At 46.9% G+C, this 24,347-nt stretch overlaps 1 protein-coding gene across 6 annotated transcripts in view; it reads right to left on the reverse strand.

The window, feature by feature from the left end:
• FRMD4A (FERM domain containing 4A) overlaps window positions 1-24,347 on the reverse strand; it is a 578,005-nt gene that overhangs the window by 65,124 nt on the left and 488,534 nt on the right. For all 6 annotated transcript variants that reach the window (XM_081154205.1, XM_081154207.1, XM_081154206.1 and 3 more), the window contains 2 exons: window positions 6,187-6,263; window positions 932-1,070 (listed from right to left, as the gene is read on the reverse strand). In XM_081154205.1, coding sequence (XP_081010331.1) covers window positions 932-1,070; window positions 6,187-6,263 — 216 coding nt within the window. The remainder of the gene's footprint in view (window positions 1-931; window positions 1,071-6,186; window positions 6,264-24,347) is intronic.

Raw genomic sequence — 24,347 nt, forward strand, 5'->3', positions numbered from 1 at the left:
TCACACAATGGGACAAAACCCCCTACAGATGGTGGTACTGACTAGGCCAGGGGCCAAGTTTGGTGTTGCTTTGTAGCTCTGTATTCCACCCTCCTGGCCCTACCCCAAGGCAGCAGGATCCTGAGAAAGGTGCAGAGCCCACATCCAAATGGCTCTTCACCTGAGGGGTAATGAATGGGAGTGGTTTGGGGGGGGGACCAGGGGAGCACAGCACACATAGCTGGAAGAGGGGGCAGAGTGTTGATATAAGCTGTGTGTGAACCAAGGAGACGTCATTCTCCCACCCACAGAATATGAACCCGTGTGCGCCTTGAGTGGGGTGGAATCTCCCTTGGAGGATGACTGTTTACCAAGGCCTGAGGCTCCAGGTCTACCTGAGGGAAACAGGGTTGTTGCTTTTTTTTTTTTTCTTCATGTTTCCAGTTTTGCATTTAAAAAAAATGTAGTTGGCAGTTGGAAAAGCCTAGAGGGTTTTCACAGCAATTATCCACAACAGTTAGGTGGTGTCTATTAGTTGAGAATGGTTACTTTTTCCCCCTCAAAAAGAAAACAATATGCCACTGTTTAAACACCAAAAGGGGCTTCACTGCTTGCTCCTAGAAGAGGTTCTTGAGGTTCAAAGCCCGGTCAGAATTCCTCAGAAGGGCCCTGCCTGACTGCATTCAATGGCTTGAGTGGCTCTGACTGTGTTTGGGCTGGAGCCCCTTGACCAAGTTGCAAGGAATGTGCCCTCTTGAAGAGCTCGTCTCATTCCTCCTATAGCCCTAAAGGCAGGTCTGTATCTGTGCACATTTCAGGGCAAGGGACACAGTGCCGCCCCACCCATCCAATCCTCAATCTCTAAACAATGAGATCCAGACTTGGGCTCTCACCTGCCCTCAGCTTGGTGACAGTCTAATCACAGCAGAGTCGTTCCCAGATAAGGACTTACCTTACTCTGCTTCCTGTCCAGGTAGAACTGGTGCTGGCTGATGGCCATAGCCCAGATGGATTTGATCAATGCCGGGCACGCGTACCACGTGTGCACCGCAATGCCACTGTGTCCAAACGTCCTCCTTGTCACGGAAGCCCTGGAAAGCAAGAATCAGAGGGTCCACCATGTTTATGATGCAGAACTTCACTGATGGGTCAACAGCTTTTACTGAGAACCCACTGGGTCCTAAATGCCCTGATGTAAAGGTGACAGGTAAGCACGCACACAGGCACACTCTGGGAAACTGGTAGCAAAGGCCATATTTTTATTTATTTTATTAATAAAAATTGTATCTAAGGTATACAACAAGATGATCCGATACATATATACAGCCAAGTTAATAAGCATATCATGTTCTCACATAGTTACTATTTTCTCTGTGATGAGAACACCTGAAATCTACTCTTGGTGAATTCCCAAGATACAATACAGTATTTGTAACTATAGGTCACCATGCTGTCCATACATCTCTAGACTCATTCATCCTACATAACTTAGTACCCTTAGTACTCAGGTGTTCTCATCACAGAGAAAATAGTAACTATGTGAGAACATGATATGCTTAGTACCCTTTGACTAACATCTCATTTCCCCCATCTCCCCACCCCTGGTAACCACCATTCTGTTTTCTGCTTCTATGAACTTCACTTTTTTAGATTCTGCTTATAAGTGAGATCATCCAGTTTTTCTTCCTGTGTCCTGCTGACTTCACTTAGCATAATGTCCTCCAGGTTCACCCATGTTGTTATAAACAGTAGGACCTCCTCCTTTTTTAAAGCTGAATAATATTCTATGGTGTGAAAATACCTCCATTTCTTTATCCATTCATCTGTCATCGGACACTTAAGTTGTTTCCATATCTTGGCTATTGTAAATAATGCTAATCATTTGATTTACTGGCTCCTTAGGGTTTAGAATGGGGCCAAGCCTCTGCCTTGTCTGAGATAAGATGGTAAGATGGGTCCCCTTTCTGGTCTTCAGCTCCTGGCCTTGGACCAAGACAAACTTCAGAGGTGAAGACTTTCTTTGACAGTGACCTTTATAAGCAGGCAATGCTGCCTGTGACGGATGAGCAAATTCAGGTCTGATCGCCACAGGCCACAGCCTGTGGAGGTCCTGAGGGGATCAGGACTTCTTGTGTTACTTTAATTCAATGTTCCTTGAAAGAGTTGGTCATCAATTTCAAATACATTTGGAGGACAGACAGGGCCTTAAAAACTCAGGAGAGGAGGGGCAGAAAGAAATGAGCCCAGGCAACCTCTTCTAGTGCCCTGCCTCCACATATACATGTATGAAGAAAACATGGAGTATATATATGCATGGAAATGGGACTTTAAAAATGAAGTGGAAACACAGGTCCCAGCATAACTCACCGTATCAGTGGCACTGGAGGTCAAAAAGGTATACAACCATGTTCTCAGTGAGTATATTTTATAAGATAGGCAGATTATTACAAAAGTGTTTGCATGCTTCTCTGTGTGTGTGTGTGTGTGTGTGTGTGTGTAGGGGTCTGTGGTATCTGATGTGTACGTCCAAAGAAAATGTGTGTTCTCAAGATTAAGATGCCTAATTTGGAAGAACCTTGGGGTAGTCAGGACTTATGAATAATTACATTTTTTTTCACAGCATATTTTCCCTTGAAGAAAATTTAGAGCCACTCCTGTCGTCTTCCCTTGGGGGCTACAGATTTAACAGTGGGTCTTCTTCAGACCTACTTCTAAGGAGAAATTCAAATCTGGTGATACTGATTCCAGGCAGGGTGTTTCTCCCTTTGGTTAAAACAAGAGTTAAGAGAAAATGCAAGTGCACGAAAGACAGCTGGAGATCATGGAAAAGGAGCAGGTGAGAGAGCGAGGAGGAACCACCCAGTTATCTATAAATTTAAAAAGAAACTGTGACCTGAACACCTATCTTGGCTTCCATAGCAATGGCTGCTCCGGGGAGTAAATGCTTTTTTCTCTCCCAGAAAAGCTGAATTAGAAAGGAAAAGTAACCTGATCTGTATTTTAGTGAAAGCAGTGAGAGTTGTCCCAGGCTAGGTGCCGGTATTTTCCAGGTAAGGTGAAAGGGGAAGAGCTAAGAGGCCTTCAGGTCTAGGTGGTTCCAAGCTAGCCACGGAGCATCTAAATCACCCCTCTGAGAGTTTTTCTCCTGCCTCATTACTAACTTATCTCTTCTCTGCATCTTTCCCTTCAGGCTTTTCCCACCCCACCCACTTTTCTGTTTTGCCTAAACCTCAGAAACTGACAGTTTTCCAGGCCTAGAGAACAGCAGATACCATGGCGGGTGTTAGGACACATGTGTAGGGGAATAAACGCCCCAGCACCTTCTGTGATCCCACCGTGCCCATCACCTCAGGGAGCACCCTGTGCTCCGAGGGAATCCCTTGTGCCCCACCCGTCCCACGGATGACACCTTCATATCTTCACGACAAGGTTCTCTCTGGCACTTCCGCCCTTTTGCTTTGGTTCTGACTCACTCCCTGGTCTGGGGGAGGGGCTGACCCCTGAACCTTCCCAATGTCCGGTCAGATTTGTCCTTCCTGCTCCAAGCAAACAAGGGCACAGCAACTGGGTGATCCACTGAATTCAAAGAGCTCCAGGAGGACGTGAGGAGCCCTTACTGCTGTGCAAGGCGGACACCGGGCTTATAGCTTTGGCTCTGCCACTAACCTGAAGCAGTTCCCTTTGCCTGCCTCTGCGTATTTGGAAGAGGTATCCCTAGAGTTGGTGGACTTGGGTTTCCACCTCTGACATCAGAGAGGACCCCTCCTGGCCTCTCCTGGCCTCCCCTGCCCCTCCCTGCTTGCCTGGAGGCTGAGAGAGGCTATTTTCCTCCAGGAGACATGACCCTGCTCTGTGCTCAGGCTGCCTCAGGCTCCTCACTTTCTCTCCTCTCTTCTGCCCACCTGGGAGACATCTGTGCCCTCCTGAGGGCCCACCTCAAGTTTTAAATACTGGTCACCCTCTAAGGTTCTGCTCAGGTCTCTCCTCAGGAAGCCTCTTCTGACTAGGCTGGCTTCGGCGACCTTGAGCATTTATGCTTTTGCCATCTGGCACTTGGTACTACGGCCTTGTGTAGAGTGTAGCAGTATGGTGTGTGAGTTTTGGAGTCAGAGTCCTGGGTTCAAAACCTGCCTCTACCACTTACTAGCTATTTGTAACCCAGAGCAGGCTACTTCATTTTTCTGTGCCTCTGTTCCCCAGATGTAGAAGAGGAACGCTACGGTACCTATTTCCTGGGGTTACAGGGAGGACCCAATGAGATTCATGCTAACAAGTGTGGAGAAAAGCACTTGCACATGCTGAACACTCAATAAATACCACATTTCTTCTTCTGTCTGTCTCTCTAGTGTGTCAGAAGTTCTTTAAGGGCAGTGGACCCCGTCTTGGTGCCCAAACACAGAAGCTACCCAACAAATATGAGATTGATCACTTTTGTTTAATAGGCTAAAGGCCTGTGTAATAGTAATATGTGAGGTCTGGACCCTTTCCTATATCCCTGGGCCTTGGGGAAGATAATTGAGTATTATATCACAGATAGGGCAACAGACCTGAAGAGAAAACACACACACACACACACACACACACACACACACACACACTCCATGCAAGGATTTGTCCAAGGTGCCTGAGTTAGCAGGATTCCCAACAGAGCACAGGCATGAAGAGTGTCTAGTCCTTATGCTCGGCCCTTTAGGCTACTCTGTTTCTAGTTTTTATTCTGCATCTGACCCACGGTAGAAACATTCATTTCATTCTTTTTATGTAACTTTTCCCACCTTCCACACTCCTAAGACGGGTCTGGTCCAGTTCACCTGGACAAATAACAGCGTGTTCTATCCTGGCTGGACTATTACTTTCAGTGTCTCTCACTGCCTCCCTCACTCGGCCTGCACAAGTGGACTCCTGCTCTGCCGAGGCAGAGTCTCTGGACTGTAAGACCCTTAGAAATGCCAGACAAGTCGTTCTTCTGCTCAATGCTACTGTCGTCACCTGGCTGCGAAAACAAGACTCTAAAATGTTCTCCGTTTGCTTGTCCCGTAGTGACACGGGGCATGGGTAAACTCTTCCCCTATCCGAGGGGCTGTTTCACACAGATTACGCAAGCTGGCACGCAGCGTGCCAACCCTACTGGTTATCACCGGCCGCAGGGACCCAGACCTGTGTACGACGAGCCTGCGCTGTTCCTGTCCTGTGGCCTCAGCTCTCCCGCAGGCACTGCCACTTGTTCTGAGCGTCCAGAGGCCATGTAGGAGGGGAGTTGGTGTCAGCTCCTCGTTCCCAGGCCAGGGTTAGGGTACTAATGGCACCGAAAATCCACATTTGCTCCTCTACAGAGTCTGATCTCTCCCGTCTTCCCAAAACTGATTTCTTGCTGTAAATCCATTTTTTGGACTTATCCAAAGGGATTTACTCTTAGATGTCAGGCTTGATTTTAGGGAACTCTGCAGCTGCTTCTGAGCTGCCTAAACTCCAGGACTGCTGGCAGACAAAGAAAGGAAAGGCAGCAAATGTATGCGGCCCTGAACCTTCCACGCAGGGCCTGCTGCAGTGCACACCGGGGCCCTATTGTTTGGCGTCTGACTTAGCACAGTTTTTATACTAGTGCTGCCTGAGGTACCATGTAAGGTGCAGAGAAAAGGAACTGCGTTTCTTTCGCATCCACCCACAAGGCTAATACCCTAACATTGCAGTTCACGGAATCAAACAATTAGGCACAACTGCTTCACGTGTAGGTCACTTTGGGTGTGAACTGTCCTACCTGACACGTTCTCAGGAGCTCTGACAAGCCAGCCCTTGGATTCTCCTTGAGCAAACACCTCCTAAAAGGACTCAGTCTGCTGCTCAGTTTAATTTGGTGTTGGTTACAAAGTGCTACAAATCTTCCCTAAAATGCCCCAGCTTGTAAAGACAACTCCACACATATGAGCAACTAACACGTGTAGGAGATGAGATAACCATGGAATGGCTAACTTCACACACAGACACGCACACACACACGCACACACACACGCACACAGGACCCACAGCACTTATCAACACACATAGTACAAAATAAAGCTTTACTGTCTGATTTCAACTCTATTCTCCACCATCGCCCATCCGATTCTCCCCGCCAAAATGAAAGGCATCGATGGGAGCACAAAAATAGGAATATTAACGCTGAGCGGGCCTATACCCTCCCAGACGTAAGAGATTTTCCTAGCTTACCTGCGTGGGTCATGAACTTCCACGGAAAACTTCTTTTCTCTGAAATACAGGTTTTCCAACTGTCTCCACTGGAAGATCTGGACAGAAAACAATGTAGTTTAAAATTCAGGAGTTTAAATTCAGGACGCTGGGTTCACGGCGGCCGCAGTCCTCTCTTCGCTGCTGAACTTCCACAGCTGGCAGTTTCCTTATCAAAGCAGAGACTGTACAGTTGTTTTCACCTCCTCTGCCTCTTGCTTCACACACACACACACACACACACACACACACACACACACACACGCACACGCACACCACTCTCCAATTCAAAACCTGGCAACGTGGGTGTGGATTTTCCTGCAGGTCCCTGAATGGGAACAAAACAAGTTCTTCTCAAGTTGTTGCCGGCTGCTTCGCCTTTGTTGAGTTCTCCAAGACAGTTCCCAGCTCTGCAGACTTTTCCCTCCAAGGAGAGGGGCGGGGGGAGCGGAGGGGGCCGGCTGGCGGGAGGAGCGGAGCCTGCCCGAGCGCTCCGGAGGAAGCAGTAGCCATCTGCGGGAGGGCGGCCCTAGGCTTCCTCCCTCCGGGCTGCAATGGGACGGCGCTCAAATTCCCAGCCTCCCGTCGGGCTCCACTTCCTGCCGCTAAAGTGGAAGAGCCCCGACTCACCCGGGATCAGGCAGCCAGGCAGCCGAGGAAGCCTCCCGAGAAGGGCGGGGGCTGCCTTGACCTTACTGCGGGCGAGGCAACTCGAGATAACAATGTGAGCCTGCCGAGCCCCCGCTTCTCTCCGCAGCACAAAGAAAGCCAAGGGTCCTGCCGCCGCGGGCTCGCGGGCAGGGGCGAGGAGGGCAATGAAGGCGGCTCTGCAGAGTGGGCGGCAAACGGAGCTCCCGGTGAGCCCCCCTCAGGCCCTGGTGGGCATTCTCCCTCCCAAGAGAGCACCCCTTACCCAAGAAGCTGACTGCGATGACTGGCAGCAATTAAGGCTGCAGCATTGCTGGGAGGAGGCTTTCGTAGCATAAAAAAGAAAGTTACTTAACCCTCTGGGAAATGTCAGAAGAGGTTCAAGTTATACACACACTAGTTACATTTATATTTGATGCATACTGCGTCCCTTCCACATACTTAGAAACTGAGTTTATTTCACTCCAAGAAGGGTAAAGCAGGAATCCTGTTCTTGTTCTCCCCGCTCCCCCCACATGCATATGCTCTTCTAGACCCAGGTCCTGTCATCTGGGGCTCCTGACCGTCTCTGACTTGCTCATGGTTTCTCCTTAGGGGGCTGGAATAAAGACGGTTTCTAGAATGGCTGCCTTCTTTTCAGAGCGTGCTGGGCAGAATTTGCGAATAGTTCTGTCTGCATAATGAGGAGGACCCCTACTCTCCGGCATCACAGAGCCACCTCCGTGGTCCACGGCTCCAAGCACAGGTCATTCTGAAACCAAGGGAAGCTGTAATTTCCTTCTCCTTTAGGGGCGATTCCAAGTGGGTGGAGAGAAATTTCAGGAAAAGCGAGTGACCCAAAGCCCTGCACTAGCTCAAAGGGCTTTGTGTCAAGTCACAGATGAGACGCCACCTGAGCAGAGTCCCTATGATTCAGATGACAGTCTCAGGCTCCTGGCTGATGCGGTTACGCTAAATCCCTCAATGAAAACCCCCACAGTTCCTCTCTGACCCTCACTTGTCAGATATTTATAGACTGTCCACTTGAACTTAGTCACAGCCAGAAAAGCACCAGAACCATTGGATTCACTGACACTGACCTCATAACCTGGCAGAGCACAAGGTCCAAAGTGGCCAGCACACAGGCTCTGGAGTCTGGCTGCACCTGTGTGAATCCAGCCTCTCCTACATCCAAGCTGCTTGCTCTTAGGCAAGTGACAGCACTTTGTTTAGCCTCAGTTTTCCCATCTGGAAAACAGTATAAATGGCCCCTTCCTGGTACATCTCAGTAGCAACAGACCCTCGGCGTGGCATTGGCACAGAGTAAGCGCTCAATAAACTTAAATCTTATCATGATTCCTAATTGTTCTGATTTCTCCCAAATCCTGGGAAATAAAAAAGAATAACTCAGAACCAAAATTATTCTTTTCTTAAGTATCTTTTTTATTTGAAAGCTGGAAATATTTTATTACATTAATAGTTCGGTATTCCTCCTCCTCGCCACTCACAGATGGTGTAGTTTGTTCTGTGTTCTACGGGTTTCTTTCCATTTCCAAAGTGCTCTGGTCTCCTGGTTAGCGGACATCAAAGAGACTAACGCTAGGCTCAAACCCAGTTTCTATCAAGCTCTCACACTGGGGTTTGAGAAAATACAATTTGATTATTTGCATGCTGGAAAATCTCTAAAAAAGTGTACAGAATTATTCCCCACCCCCTCTCTTCCATTTCTTTTGAGGAAAAGGGTGGGTTGAAGATGGCTAGCTCCTGAGGGGGACTCTTGGCCCCTGTGCTGCACCCACCTTGGCAGGGACCACCATCACAGGCCTGTGACCTGAGGGCCCCTGTTTGGTTTATTGCTCTGCTGTCATCATGTTGAAATTCTCTATAAGTTTGGATCAAGGGTCCTGCATTTTCATTTTGTGCCCAGCCTACAAACTATGTCTCTGGTCCCCATCTCTGGTCCTGGCTGGCTCTGGTGCTACAGGTGCTGTCCTGGGGTGAACAGCATTTGAGGTAAGGTGCCCACCCTGCGTCTGCTGTCTCCTCTCCATCAGGAGGAAAGAAAGAAAACTTGGTGGGAGCATGCCTGCAAACACCTCTCCTAGGCCTTTTATTTGGAGCCCCCTCCCACCTGGTGAAGAAACCTGGCCAACACTCAGAGTGGCTGGCTCCCTGGCAGCTCCTCCCTCCCCCACTCCTTGTAAAATAGAACAAAACGGGCCTTCCCTTGAAGTGTTCCCCACGCAGTTGTGTGGGGAGCCTCATCTCTGCCAACAGCCCAAACCAAACCACCTGGCTCTGCTGCGGGCCTCAATCTGCGGCCATCACTGCTGCTGCACAGACTCCTGTCCTGGGCACGGCACCCTGGCCACCTGGCTGTGGCCTCTCCCAGGATGATGTCTGTAGACACGGGGGAAGAGCAATCCATGGCTTTCCCTCATGTCTGCTCTAAGCAGGGGTTCAAAATTTTGTGTGTGAGAGAAATACTGGGAAGAGAGGTGGGAGTGAGGTGACTGAATGGACAGTTTTCCAAGACAGGGTTGCACTGGGACATTAGCAGCGTCCCAGGAATCGAAGAGGAGATGCACATGTGGGCACGCTGGCCTTACCCTTTCTCCTCACTTAGTAGAGATGTGTGGGGTCGGGCAGCAGGGATATGAAGGCAGCGGGATGCAGCTGTGCACCGAAGGGCTGGCCCCCAGATGGTCACCCCTTGCTGTAAATGCATTGTCTCCTCATGGAGCGCTGCGCATCTCTGCCCCTGGGCCCCACAGCTCAGAGGCCCTGCCTGCTAAACCCTCCTGAAGCTGGCAGGGGAAAAACAACAAGCACATAGACAGAAGACACTTGACCTTGACTCCCTTTGTAAACAGGCTACACTGGGCTCAAGATGTGCTGGTTGGGGGCAGCTCCTGATAATCTGTGTCATTTTAGGAGAGACTTCCTGGCTTGGTGCAGCTTTACAACTCTGCCACCAGGCAAAGGCATCCATGTGCTTTGTGACTCTAAATAAAGACCCATCAGACACACACAATGATCACTATGACTGTGCTAGTTCCCTTAGGATTTGGTATAACTCCCATGGCCAATTATGCTCAAGGAGCTAATTAGAAGCTCAGATACATGGGTCTATCAATAATCAAAGGATTTATTAATTAATACCTATTAAATCAAGGCCATTCTAACACACTTCATAAGGCATTTTTAAAGCTCTGTAAACATCCCTTCTTTGATCTTTTAGTATCCCCCAGAAGAGTGAGTGGGAAATTTTCTTCTTGGGGAAAGTGAGGCCCAGAGAAACCACCTAAGGCCACACAGCAAGTCACTGAAGGAACCAGAAATAGGAGTCAAGGGCACCTGGCCCATTACTCTAACCTCTAACTATGCTCCCCACACGGCCCACTAATTAGTGGGAAGAGGTCTTACTTACTAATGGCTGGTTAACTTTATGAGTGGAATGATTTTTACAAATGAGCAACAGTGTGACTGTAAGTAGGAAATATAAAAACCAAATCTTTTTAATCCTATACTAAACTTTTCTTTCCTTTTATGCTGTAAATGATATTATTTCCTTCTCTTCTTAGAGACCTGGATTCCTCTGGTTGTCTACTCAGAAATGCCTTAATATTCAGTAGCTTTAATCAAGGACTAGCAGCAAAAATCATGATTAAGAACAGCCTTAATAATTTGGGCTTGCCTTGATTAAAGTGGAGAGAAACCATTCAGAAGTGGTTTCATGGAGACGGTGCTTGTCACCGTCCTTGGGACCATGGCTGGTACTAGATGCAGAGTCATAGTTTCGGACCCAGACTTGTAATTTCCAAAGGATCACAGATCTTCCACTTCCCCTTTTTGGAACTCGCTGTCCTAATGTCTAAAATAAAGATAGGAAACATTTATCCACAAAGAGAAAACAAAAGTGGCTAATAAACACCACCTGAGTTCGAAAGGGTTCATGTAAATACTTAATGGGCAGGACCTGGTCACTGGATCCTATTAGCTGGTCTGCTGGATTCCCACATCCTGTGTACAGCTGATGGTCGGTCAGGGCAGGAAAGAGCTGATGTTCCCTCCCACCACCACCAGGGACAGAGAAGGGGCCTTGACTCCATACGACTTCCTCCCTGCAAGTGTTTACTGAGCACAGGGACAGCACGTGGGTGGTGGGAGAGCTCGCAGAATGATGCGGAAATGAAGTCTTGAGAGCAAGCTCTCTCTAGTGGCTTGGATTCTTGACCAGGACTTCAGGGAGTCTTGTCTTCCTCTTGTCCCTGAGGCTGAGTCACCAAGTCTCTTAATGACCTCTCTCTGAGTAACTTCCTGCTTCTCCTAGAGGGACCATTATACAGAATGCCAGCAACCATCTGGTCCAGCCTCCTCCTTCCGCAGATAAAGAAAGCCCAGTGGAGAGAGGTTAAAGGACTGTCAAAGGTTAAATAAGTAACTGATGCTGGGACCCACTCTTGTGACTTCTGTCCTGGGCTCTTTTTAACACACCACAAGGACCGGATGATGAGTGAGAACAACGCTGTTTCAACCTGATGATTAAGCAAATAATCACTTCTTCAAAGGCCCTCAGCAGTCTACATGATGCCAAATGCTTTCCAAACGCCAGCAAGAAACTGTCTTCTAAGAAGAATTAGACTCATGGCCAGGAATAGTCTCCAGGCTCAGGAGGAAACATACGTACTAAAAAATGTAACTTCTTTATTTTACTTCTGCTCTGTTCACTTTCTAGAAGGGCTGTCACTAATCTCTGGGTATAGTTATACCTTCAGTAAGTTGCCACACACCTTGAAAGCTACAGGACAAAAGATAGAGTGGATGGAGATGAATTATATTGGAAGTGCAGCACAAAAACCCCAAGCCTGTGTGCTCAGAGAATATTATCAGGTGAGCCCTGATGAGGCTCTGCTATTTCGGGAGAACCAATTCTAGGGAGCAACAGAAGCACATATATGTTTTTAGTGGGTTAACATCATACGTCAGAGCTTTTATATCAGCTGCATGGGCGTGCAATATATTTTACTTCATGCTTAAACAAGCAGCAAGGCCCTGGAGTTTTAGGCAATATCTAATGCCCTATCCCCTTTCCAACCACGCAAGCAGTGGCATCTACTTTGTATGGGCCTATGCTAATAGGAAAAGGGAGGACATGATGCCTAATGCACATTTATAATGTAAGGAGCTTACAATCTAAATCCAGTTGGGAAGATGCAACAACCACAAAGCAAAGAGTATTCATGATATAGTAATAACTTAAAATAACCTATAGTTCACTGAAGAAGACACAGAGGAATGGAATTGGTCTTAGTGATGCTTTTGTGGATTTGACTCCAACGGCGAGGAAACAAAAACAAAAATAAACAAATGGGACTACATCAAACTAAAGAGCATCTGTACAGCAAAGAAAACCATCAACTAAACAAAAAGGCAATGTATCAAATGGAAGAAGGTATTTGCAAATCATACATCCAATAAGAAGTTAACATCCAAAATATATCAAGAACCCATACAACTCAACAACCACAAAACAAACAACCTGATTAAAACATGGGCAGAGGACTTGAATAGACATTTTCCCAAAGACATCAATACGACCAACAGGCACCTGAAAAGATGTTCAACATCACTAATTATTAGAAAAATGCAAATCAAAAGAAAAATGAGATATCGCCTAATAGCTGTTTGGATGGTTATCATCCAAAAGACAAGAAATAAGTGTTGGGAGGATGTGGAGAAAAGGGAAACCTTGTGCACTGTTGGCAGGATTATAAATTGGTATAGCTAATATGGAAAACAGCATGAAGATTCCTCAAAAAATTAAACTAGAACTACCGTATGATCCAGCTATTCCATTTCTGAGTATTTACCTGAAAAATACAAAAACACTAATTTGAGAAGATGTATACACCATGTTCACTGTAGCATTATTTACAATCGTCAAGATATGGAAACAACCTAAGTGTCCAAGGATGGATGAGTGAGTAAAGAAGATATGGTATGTACAAACAGGAATACTACTCAGCTATAAAAAAGATGAAACCTTGCCATTTGAGACAACATGGCTGGACCTTGAGGGTATTATGCTAAATGAAATAAGTCAGATGGAGAAAAACAAACAGCATATGATTGTACTCATCCTATGTGGAATAAAAAACAAAACAAACAAACAAAACAAGAACAAGCTCATAAGTGTAGACAACAGATGGGTGATTATCAGAGGGGAAGGGGGTGGGAGGAGGGTAAAATAAGTTAAAAGGGTCAAATGTATGGTGATGGATGGAAATTAGACCCTTGGTGGTGAGCATGCTACAGAGTATACAGATGCTACAGATGCCAATCTACAATGCTGTACACCTGAAACTTATATAATGTTATAAACCAATTTAAAAAAGAAAAAAGTAATCTATAGTTTCTGTATCGGGCTTTTAAAAACCTATAGAGTTGCTGTACCCCCTTATTGAGATATGTCCCATGCTTTTGTCTCAGATAATCAATATTCATTCGTCACTTATTCTCCATGGTTTCTGTTCATCACTTTAGGGGTGAGGACACTTGCTTTGAAGTCAAGAGACCTCAGTGACAGCCCTGACATTGTAAGTCCCTCTTCATCTTAGCTTCCTATTCTGTAAAGGGAGAGGTGTGGGGGGCATCCCTACATCCTGTGGGTGCATTGCAGGTCAGCACTATAAATCTCCAAATGTCACACTGCTTCTCTTTGGAATTTAAAAATCAAGTAGCTTGTCTTAGAACATTTCCTACTATGGGAGACAATATAGGCTAGTACTGGTTAAAAGCATGGTTTTCAAAGCCACACTGTCTACCACTTGCTGGCTGGGTATCGTTAGCAACATAAATTGTGTCTTAAGTCTTCTCATCTTTGAAATACTACTATTAACAACAAGTTTTATTTTCAAGGGCTGTTGTATTAATGGATTAATACATATAAAGTGTTTAAATGGTAGTCAGTATATTTATTTTTATTATTGAGTTAGTGGTCAATAAATTCTAGCTATTATTATGTTTTTGCCCCTCCATCATTTACATGCCAGTATTATTCTTAATGTAAAAAATAAAGTTCTGAATAGTTGGAACATGTGTCAGCCCTAAGTACAGGTTTGTGTAATTTTCTTTAAAAGATAGCTAATATGGTGCCAAGGGCATTTTTAAAAATGTGGTTCTGCTAATTGGATTTGTTACAATGCAAGCACAAGCCCAACCCGGGCTGTCAATCATTCCCTTTGAGCTGGTGTTCACTGAACTGTCATTGGGCTTCCTGGTCACAGTTCTCACCCAGCCACTTCCTAGGTCCACTGTTTTGACCATTTTCCTGCCATACCTTCTAATGTCAAAACCTTCACGCTGAGAAGAAAGTGCCCCATTGTAATACGGCTCAGTGTTACACGGAATGGGCTTTCCTGGGAACGAGTCAGGCCCTCCCACACAGCCCGCTACGTGCACAGATAATTCTCTTGCAAAGTGCAAACGAGTATGCCCTTCTCTACCTGCACTGAGAGGGCTCCTGGCAACTATGATCTTCTGAGAGGGCCACAACCCCAGCAAAGAAAACAATGGCTAATTTTTCTCCACAGCCAGACCTAATGGGATCAAGATGTCCCTCTGGCTGGCTGCCTCCTCCTCGCTGTCGGAGGACACAAGCTCTAAATTGATATGGTTAATTTAGTGACAGATACTCAGAGCGCCAGGTCTGGACCCTTTCATGGATGGCCTCTTTTGAACCCATCAAAAACCTTTTAGCTTTGGCTTGATGAGTCATTACTACTAGAGGAAACAGAGCAAGAGGGCCAACAACTCCTTAACCGACCTAGAGAGAAACAGGCCGTTTTATTTCTACCCATTGGACTCAATTTCCTTTTCTTTTTCTCCTGGGAGGGCTGCTCTTTATATATGATTTTATTCTGTATACTTTGGCTCTTCTTGCAGAAAGATGTACCATAAAGCTTTGGCGAATGTAAAAGGTTTAAAGAGAAGCTGACAGTATTTTTCCTTTCTAGTCTTCGGCCTACTCATGTCACTTCGACTTTCCCCAGAGTGGCCGCTGGGTTGTGTGTGAGGGTCGGTGTTCGAATGGAGACGCCAGCCAGTGAGCACCACATCTGGGCCTAGCTTTGGGCTTTCTAGCAACGAGCACTGTGGCCCAGGTGTGTGGGGCTTACCCTCTTTGTGCTCCAGGCTTCCTTTTAAAAACCCTTCAAGGCTAATTACACCTGCTGTGACTTAGGTCAATGGGAGGCTTCAAAGAAGGATGAGTTTGAGGCGCCTCTGACACATCTGAATTATGACAGGCCATTTCACCTGCAACGGCAAAGACGTTTCTCCTTTAGGCTGCTGCAAGGTTTTTTTGTCTTGACTACTTTGGAGGGCCAACTTTGGAGGCAGCATGTTTTTCTTTTTTGGGGGGAGAGGGAAGTGTTGGCAATTGTCAGTCCTCTTATGCTTGGCAGCGCTGTCCAGAGGTGTGGCATCACAGTAAGTCCCCTGACTTCCCTGGTGGAGGCATCTGACTTTATAGAAACAGGGACAGAATGGAGAATAGACTGGCACCCGGCTCTACGTAGAAACAAAGGTATATACTCATGATTAAAACCTGAGTAATCAAGCTAAGGAAAAGAAAGATGAAATGACAATACTCTAATGATACCCGTGTGAAACAAAGCTAAAAGAAATTAGTAAGCCACGAGGCTCTTTGTGATTACTTAAGAGTAGCTTGTGTACACTTTAAAACAGCCACTGCTTCAAGAGTTGGCCCATTCTGCCAGGGAGGGGAGGTCTTGCAGGTGTGGTTTCTGTGGGTACCAGGAGGAGGTAGACTGCCTGCTGCCAGAGACCTCAGGGGTGAGTTCCAGCCTCTCCTGGTTGGAAAGCACTGCAGGGAGCGCGGAGGCTGAGTGGGCACTGGGCCAGGGCTGGCAGCTAGCTTTTCAAGTCAGGCTGCTGCCGAGAACACTTGTGGTCTCGCTGGCTGCACTGCAGTGAAGGCTGTCACCAGCAGAGAAGGGAGCCTGGGGCCTGCCCCACTTCAGCCCTGACTTTCTGCTGGAGGATACAACCCCTCAGGTGGCTGGAGGGCTGGAGAGGCCATCTCTGCAGCTGGGGCCCTGGTTGAATTTGGTGATTTCTCTCTCAGGATCCTCTTGTTGGAGCAACTGAGTATCTGCTTCACCATTTTTCCTTCCCAGAAAGCAGAGAGATGAGGGCATGTTTTCTAGATGTGAGAATTTTAACTCTAGAATCTCTGTCTTTCCAGGAGGGCTGCTCCTGTTCAAAGCTCTGCTTTGTTCCTATTTCCCTAGAGGAATTCTGAAGTGGGCAAGTCAATTTAGGGAACTGTGAATCTGGGGAAGGTGGGCGAGAGCAGAGGAGGAGATGGAGCCTTCTACTCTCAAGCTTGCCCTAAATCACTTTCTTTTCACCAGAGTTGTCCCTAACCCCCCAGACTTCCCAGTCCCAATCTGGGCTAGTTCTCCCAGATACTCATATCTGTCCCTCTGCCAAAGCAATTATCATCCTGTGTTGCAATTCTCTATTTTACTCAAATGTCTTCTCTACCAGACTTGGTACCTTAAAGGTATTTTCCTGGCACCTGGCCCAATACTTGGGGCGTATTAGGCACTCAATAATTATTCGTTGAGTGAATGAATGAGTGAAGAGCTTTATGAGGTAGGTATTACGGCAACTGAAGTTCAGAGAGGTTCAGTCACTTTCTCAAAGTCACACAGATGATAAATGGTGAGAGCTGATATCTGAACCTTTATCTGTTTGCTTGAAAATTCAGGCAACTTCCATGATATGAGGAACTGTCCGTGGCTGAAACTAGACATCTTGTTAAAAATATAGTTCTAAACTGCAAGAGATGCGGCAAGAGGGCAGCTGCTGTGAGTGCCAGTTCAAGAGCCCCAACCCAGGAACCATAGCCCTTCCTCCTTCTGGTAGTTCTGTCTGAACTACACTGGACTGCAAAGTGAATGCGGCTCATGGGCTCAAGCTGGAATCCTACTCCTGGAGTGACTCCTCAGCACCCATTTCACTTGGAAACAGCCTCAGCACCCTCCCTCCCACCTGCAGGCACTGACACTGAGCCCCAGGGCACTGGGATGAGGGCCTATTCACACTGAAACCTTTCTGGCTGTGCTAGGCTTTGGTGTTACAGGAGTTCACACTTTCAGGAAGGTCAGTTCAGCCTGGGTTTCCCCTTTGAATCATGCTGATTAAAAAGAAAGCTCCCACAGCTTGCTAAGTATCACACAGCTCAGCAGAAACAAGCTGAGATCTCCCAAGACGAAGCAAAGGTTGCCGGATTCAACAGGCAGGGGCTCCCAGCCTAACGCTTCCCGCTTCTAAGAAGGAAAAGGCAGCCAGATGAACCAGAATTGTTCCATGGTCTGACGTACTCCAGCAATTGGCTCTCAGTGTTGTTAGTATTAGTTCTTTGGGTTCATTTGGTTTAAGAGACAAAAAATAAAACTGAGGGACAGTCCAGATGGACTGGCAGGAACTCTGTATGTACTTTTCATTTTCTCGTCAACATGCGTCCCCCCTCCCTTCCAATGTCTTGCTCACAAACTCTTCCTCAGAGGAGCTTTACTAATTATCCATTTCAATAAGGCGACTATGCACACACATAAGGAGATGTCCTCAAAATCAGTGGTGGGTTACAGCAAGCTATTATGTCATCTGCTCTGACTGCTTTTATTCATCTAACAACTATTTACTGAGCATCTACCACATGTCAGGCACTGTGCTAGGCAGCAGGAATACAATAGTGAGAAGAAAAAAAAAGACTTCTATGTTTTCGTGAGGGAAGAGGTAGGCAAATAAATAAGAAAATTACGCAGGAAGGAAGTCAGAGGATAAGAGGTTCCAAGGACAAACATAAAGGAGGACAGGTGGGGGCTGTCACTGTTAATAAGATGTCCAGGGGAGGCTGCACTGAAGTGACAGCTGAGTTACTAGCAAAAGGGAACTGAGGGCAAAGCCATGCAGCTGTGTGAGGAAATACAGTGGCACCGTGGGTGCCATGTCACTGCAGAAAATGCTGAGGTAAACATCAGAGGACAGTGGAAGAGTACTCAGCCATGAAAAAGAAGGAAGTTCTGACTCATGCTACGACATGAAGGAAACTTGAAAACATAATTCTCAGTGAAACAAGCCAGGTACAAAAGGCCACAGATGATGTTTTCATGTATACAAAATGTCTGGAATAGGCAAGTCCAGAGAGACAGAAAAGTGGGTTTGTGGGTGTCTGGGGCTTGGGGAGACACATGAAGTGACCAGGAGTGTCCTTGTGTCCTTAAGTCCTAACCTGGATAAATCATGAACCATAAGACGCTCTTCAATTCAAACTCAAAAAAAATGAATTACTTACAAGGAGCTGGCAGTCCAGGACTAAACCCCCAAATCCCATGACGCGTTTTCACAAGAAGCCTCCTCCCCAAATCTGCCCCCTCCCCAACTTGTCCAACGGTGCTCCTACCAGGCCCTGCTCTCGGATCTCTGTGGTGGTCTCTGCAGATGACAGCCGTCCTCCCCCAGCATGAAAGCTCCAGGCATCATGGTGGAAGCACATGGGGGAAGGGGAGGTCCTCCTTTCTTCCTCTCAGCTGCGTGACCCTGCAGTCTTTCATAGAGTTAGCTGGCAAGAAATCTGGCCAATGAACCGTTTTGTATGGCTTTTCAAAACCCACAGTTCCAAGCATCAACTCACTGATGTATTTCAAGATACACAGGTGCTCCGTGGGCTCTGTGCCCTCCTAGAAGTCTGGACAGGAGCACTCATCACAAAGAGGCTGAGTGGCTCTGGGACTGGGGGCAGGAGTCCATGGCCACATTTGATGCCAGTACACACCTTCCAGAATGATTATAAGGACTGGTGAGGAGACTTGCAACACCTCATCCAGCACCAGAAACAGCTTCTGGCTATGCCAAACCGTATGGGGTGGGTGGGCAGAGGGGTTCTGAGGTGTCCCCAGTTCTTGGCTCAGCCCTGCTGTGTCATGAACTAGTCTGTCTATGGGTAAAGACACCACCGCAAAACCAGAGCCACAGATTAAGCAAATGGAAGTCCTGCCTGAGACTTTAAGATGATCAATCTCCTTAATGTGAATAGTGAGCCGCCCATCCAGTGGGAGAGGGAAAAGAAAAAGGCCAAGAGCTCACCAGACAGGTCACCATGCTGGTGTGAGAGGGCTGCGGTTTGCCTGTGAGAGCTGTGGCTGGTCTGAGGCTCTGTAATTATTAACCAGTGCCCCCGTTCACTCTCAAAAGTGCCCCAGTTTGGATACTAATAACCCATGGTCACAAAAAGACAAATACTATATAATGCCATTTATATGAAGTGCCTAGAGTAGTCAAATTCATAGAAACAGAAAGCAGAACCATGGTGGCCAGGAGCTAGGAGGAGAGGAAAACGAGTTCTTTAGTGGGGACAGCTGAAAAAGTCCTGGGGATCATCTGCACAACAATGTGACTATACTTAATACTACTAAACTGGACACTTAAAAATGGTTCTGATGGTAAATTTTGTATTAGGTGTATTTTACCACAATTAAAAACTTTTTAAATTTAAAACTGTATGGTTTAGATGACTCTAAAATCCCTTATCCTCAATTGGGGTATAAAACATTTAGGAAGACAGAAACTGAGGGAAGATTTTAGGAGAAAGATGTGCTGTGAGCCAGCCCTACCCAGAGGGGCATGCATGCCTTCTGCAAACCTAGTAGGAGAGGGTAAATTAGGATCTCCTGGAGAGCTTGTCCAGCATCTCCTGAAGTTAAGGGACACCCAAGACTGCAGCCTGACTCCTGCTTTAGGACTCTAATCTAGCTAGTGTCAGATGGGCTGCAGGAGGCGAGGTGGAGCCTAACTGGGAGAGGGGGGACAGTGTAACTTTAAATCAAGCTTGGAGCTTTGGCTCTTATAAAGGACTGGGCGCTTTAATTTCTTAATAAAATTTATTAAGCTACTTAAAGTGACTGTATGACTTTGTATTTACCTGGGAGTGGTCTGAAAGTCAGGGGTATGGCTGCATTTTTATCTAGGGAAGATCACATTTAAGAGAACTCTGTGAGATCAAAGCATTTTGCCTTTTGAGTCCCAAGTGGTCAGTGTTCTTGTCAGACGAGCGAAATCTTTGGTTTTTAAGCCAGAAAAACCAACTCTGTTCATGTTACAGGGTCCATGGTTCTTTTTGGAGTGGGTGGGGCTACTGGATGCTCTACTGCAGAGGTCTGGGGTCCAACAACACTTTTTGGTTTGGATTTGCTTCTTTAAATTACATGCACGGTTGCTTGGGCTCCGAGTGGTGGGACTCTGCTTCTCTGAGGGAGTTAGAAGCTTGTCAGTCTCAGGGGGGCTGCTGGCCTGCCTGGCTGGATGTTTATTCTTTTTGGAGTGGGTGGGGCTACTGGATGCTCTACTGCAGAGGTCTGGGGTCCAACAACACTTTTTGGTTTGGATTTGCTTCTTTAAATTACATGCACGGTTGCTTGGGCTCCGAGTGGTGGGACTCTGCTTCTCTGAGGGAGTTAGAAGCTTGTCAGTCTCAGGGGGGCTGCTGGCCTGCCTGGCTGGATGTTTATTCGCATGTTATAAATATCAAATGTTGTGTTTGACCCTGACAGTCCTCACAATCAACGCAGCTGTTCATATGGCCCTCTTAGCATTGTCACATGCTCCTGCGCGTGTAGGGAGGGCAAGTCTGAGGCCAGGCACTGCTATGGGAAGTGGATGAGCCCTGGGAGACCTCACACCCCACAAAAGGGACAGATGTGTCAGTCTGGGGAAGGGAGAAAACAACGTCTTGTCACCTAATCAGATCTAGCTCGGGCTCTGGCTGAACTGAGGAACAACAACAGACCTACCTGGAAGTTAGCATTTTCTCTCGCTTTTTACTCTTCCTTTTATTCATTAGTCCTTCCTGGTTGCACAGGAGCTTGTCCCTCGCTGCAATCCTCTCACTTGTTCCAGTTCCAAGATTCTCGCAGCCTCAAGACTCCTGCTCATCTCTATCAACCACCTTTCTGATGAGGAAACTGGACCCAGGGAAGTGACTCATCTTGCAGAAGTGGAGCTAGAACTGAGCTTTCTTCACTACCAGGGCAGATATCTTGCCACTACAATTAACAGGGTGCCTGAGGTGGGGGCAGGAACGTAGCACCCAAAGGGTTATGCCAGAACCCTGCAAGGTGACAGTCTGACACCAGCTTGGGCACTACGGGGGACAGCCTCAACAAGAATGCAAGCTGGTGTCCTTGGAAGCTTGGCTTACTCAGCACCAGGCCCCGAAACGGCCTCCACAGGAACCTGTGGGAACTGAGGGACCCTCGGTTCCCAGATTCAATGACCAAGAAAAAAATTAATCCTCTTAACAAAGAGCCGTTGTTTGCTCTTCGCAGCAACTCCACCTCTCACAGTCAGTATAAAAGAGACTGTACTGATATTTGCTTTGTCAAGGGCAGCAGCGTTTTAATCTTGGGAACAGCAGACTCGCTGAGATGGAAACGTATTCAGGACTAAGAAAATTAGACTATTTCTTGTGTCTTAGAGCCTCCATTTCACAGACATAAAAACAGAGGCAGAAAAGAGGTTAAATAAGTTGTTTATCACAACTTTTTTCAATGCACCAGAAGTGAGTTAACGGCATTACAATTCCTCTTTGGTTGAGACTTTGAGATTTCCTTGGGGCCTCTGAATGGATATGGAGGCCACTGGCTTACAAAACATCTTTTGTTTCTGAAGGTGTAACTGCTCTAGGAAAGGGTTTGATTTTAGCACAGACTAAAATATCTTCCAACAATTAGACAAAATCCTATAGAAAGTTCTTTGTTACCTGTCTGTAGAGAGTGGTCCTCACATTTTATAGCCTGTATCCGAATCACCCTGAGGGCTCATGAGAGCACAGATTGCTGAGTCCCATCCATCCTCTGCGTTTCTGAGTCTGTGGGTCTCTGGAGGAGACTCGGAATTTTTAATTCTAACATGTTGCCAGGTGATGCAGATGCTGCTGGTCCAAGGGCTGCACTCTGAGGAGCGCTGCTGTAAAGCTCTGCGCTGTTCTCACCTGCCTCTCCATTCAGGACTGAAGGATTTATTCTCTCTCCAGGAACTGCCACCTTGCCCAAGGTCACAACCTTTTCCCTTAGGGTCACCTACATCTAATGATTGCTTGATGCTGAGGATAAGGCGTGGTCCCCAGCCTCATGACAATGGCTCTGAGGGTCGTTCCAAATTCAGAGCTTCATCCAAGATTTCACTACAGCTCAGCTTTTCTCTCCGCGTGGTCCTGCCTCCTTCCCTGTCCTCACTGGCCTCAATTCCAGAGCACTTCCCAATACACTTCCTGGGTGTGAATCCATCTCAGACTCTGCCTCCCAGGGAGCCTAGTGTGCTACATGCTCAGAAGAACTGCTGAGGATCCCCACCTCGAGAGGCCACTCCTGACCACCCCTCCCACTCTTCCTCACTCCAATTTCTTGTCTTTGTAGAATTTAGTGCTCCAGTAGTATGCATTATAGATTTACTTAATGTTATCATTTGGCCAGACTGTAAGCTCTGGGAGGGTAGGGGCCTGTCTCTTTTGTTCACTGTCACACCTGCAGGACACGGCACACGACAGGCACCTGGTCGTTCTCATACGGGGACCACTTTACCGGAGAAGATTTAATAGTCAACACCCCCTACTGAAGCTCTAAAGCTCCAGCTCAGCGCTTTCAGGTGACCGCAATCCTTGCGTGGGGTCCTAGTTCAGCAAGAGAGAATTCAGCCATGCCTAACACTGGTGCTTTGAGAAGAGCATGTCTAGTATTGATACTTTGGGAAGGGCATGTCAATTTTCTTAAAATACAATTGCTTTTTTTCTTTCTTTCTTGGAGAGTTATTTTAGATGGTGACTCTCTATGCCCCCCCCCCCCTTCCCCATTTTCCTCTGGCAGGCCCCTCTTAGCTGTGAGGCAGGCCCTCCTTGGTGACCCATGGTCAGGGCCTGTCACTCACAGGCACTGAACCCTTTCCAGGTCCCTCAGCAGAATGAGATCTGAAGGAGTGATAGGGGGCAACCAGAGGAGGCCCTTTGATCCAACCCTGAGAAAGAGTAAAGGCTGCAAAATGCTACAAATGCTAAAGGTACTCAGTGGAGTTTTTCCTCTCTGGGGTTCACAGGGTGTGCTTTCCAAGAGCAATACAGATAATGGAATGAGAAAGACACCCACCCAGGGCCAGCGACAGTGGAGGACTCAGCAACCCCCAAATAAGCCAAGTGCATCCAAACAGAAGCTGAAAACTAAGTCAGCATTGCACTTAATGGACTGCTTAGCACGCTGAATAATTTAGCAGGCGAACTCTGCTGGGAGTCAATTCACAGTTAATGGAATATTTCCTGTAAATATTATTTTCTCTTCCTGTCTCATCATCTCAGACAGTTCAAAAATCTTTACTAATCTGGGGGGTGATAGTAATGCATCAATTCCCCGAGCTAATACTCCTGCATCCGAAATACTCTTAGGAACCAGAGGAAACCACACTGGCTGCTTGGGGACAGGGCAGACCATTTAGTCTTGTTCCTCCTCCTAATGTCTCAGAGGGGACCTCACAGTGCTCCTGGTTGTGCATCTTAGTGTACATAAAAGCGCCCCTAATTGCACATCAGATAAATAAGTAAATGTTGTCTGCTGAATATGTAACAAGGAACAGCACTACCATTTCTCTCCAGTGGAGACAGCTGATTAAATATGGGCTGGTGAGTGGGCTGCAGCCATAAATGATGCTTTGCAGATACTGAATATTCCTTCCAGGGAGGTTTTGTGGAGTCACACGCTTCACACTATTTGTTCTTTAATGGGCATAGCCTCAGACAGCCTGCAGGAGGGGCCTTTATTCTAATTCTCTGGGCGCCCCATTCGCAAAGCATTTCTGTCTTAACTGATAATGGCTTCTGATGATTTGATGGCTGGATTGTTTGAAGAGTGGCAACTATAAGGACAGGAGACAGAAGGCAGCTCAGTTTGAAACTGGCGGAGAGTTGTGTCTTAAGTATGGGAGAGACTAACCTCCCAACACCTTTGGTCCTGGTGCTGCAAAGAAGGGGCAGATGGTCCCAGAGATCAGAGCTTTTGAACTTTTTCAGGGCTTTGACCTAAGAAATGCAAGTCCACTTTATTTATGTCTTCCCCACGTGACCTCAGTTCCACAAGAATTAATAAACAAGGCGTTTTCAACATACAAGGTGGGGCAAAAGTAGGTTTACAGTTGTTCCCATAGAAAATAATATAATTAATAAATAATAATGCAAGAATGAACTGTTTTGCATACTCACAACTGTAAACCTACTTTTGCCCCACCCTGTATATCACTAACTTTTCATACAGATGTTCTTAAGGAACAAAAAGGAGAAAGTCCTGCTTGTACAGGCACCACTGCCTGAAAACCTTGGGCTCCCAATCCAAGGTCTGCCCGCCACTGAGGTCACTCTGCGCAGCTGGGATTTTTCTTTCTGTTCC

This window comes from Miniopterus schreibersii (assembly GCF_964146895.1).
Source record: "Miniopterus schreibersii genome assembly, chromosome: 1".
NCBI classification, from domain to species: Eukaryota; Metazoa; Chordata; class Mammalia; order Chiroptera; family Miniopteridae; genus Miniopterus; species Miniopterus schreibersii.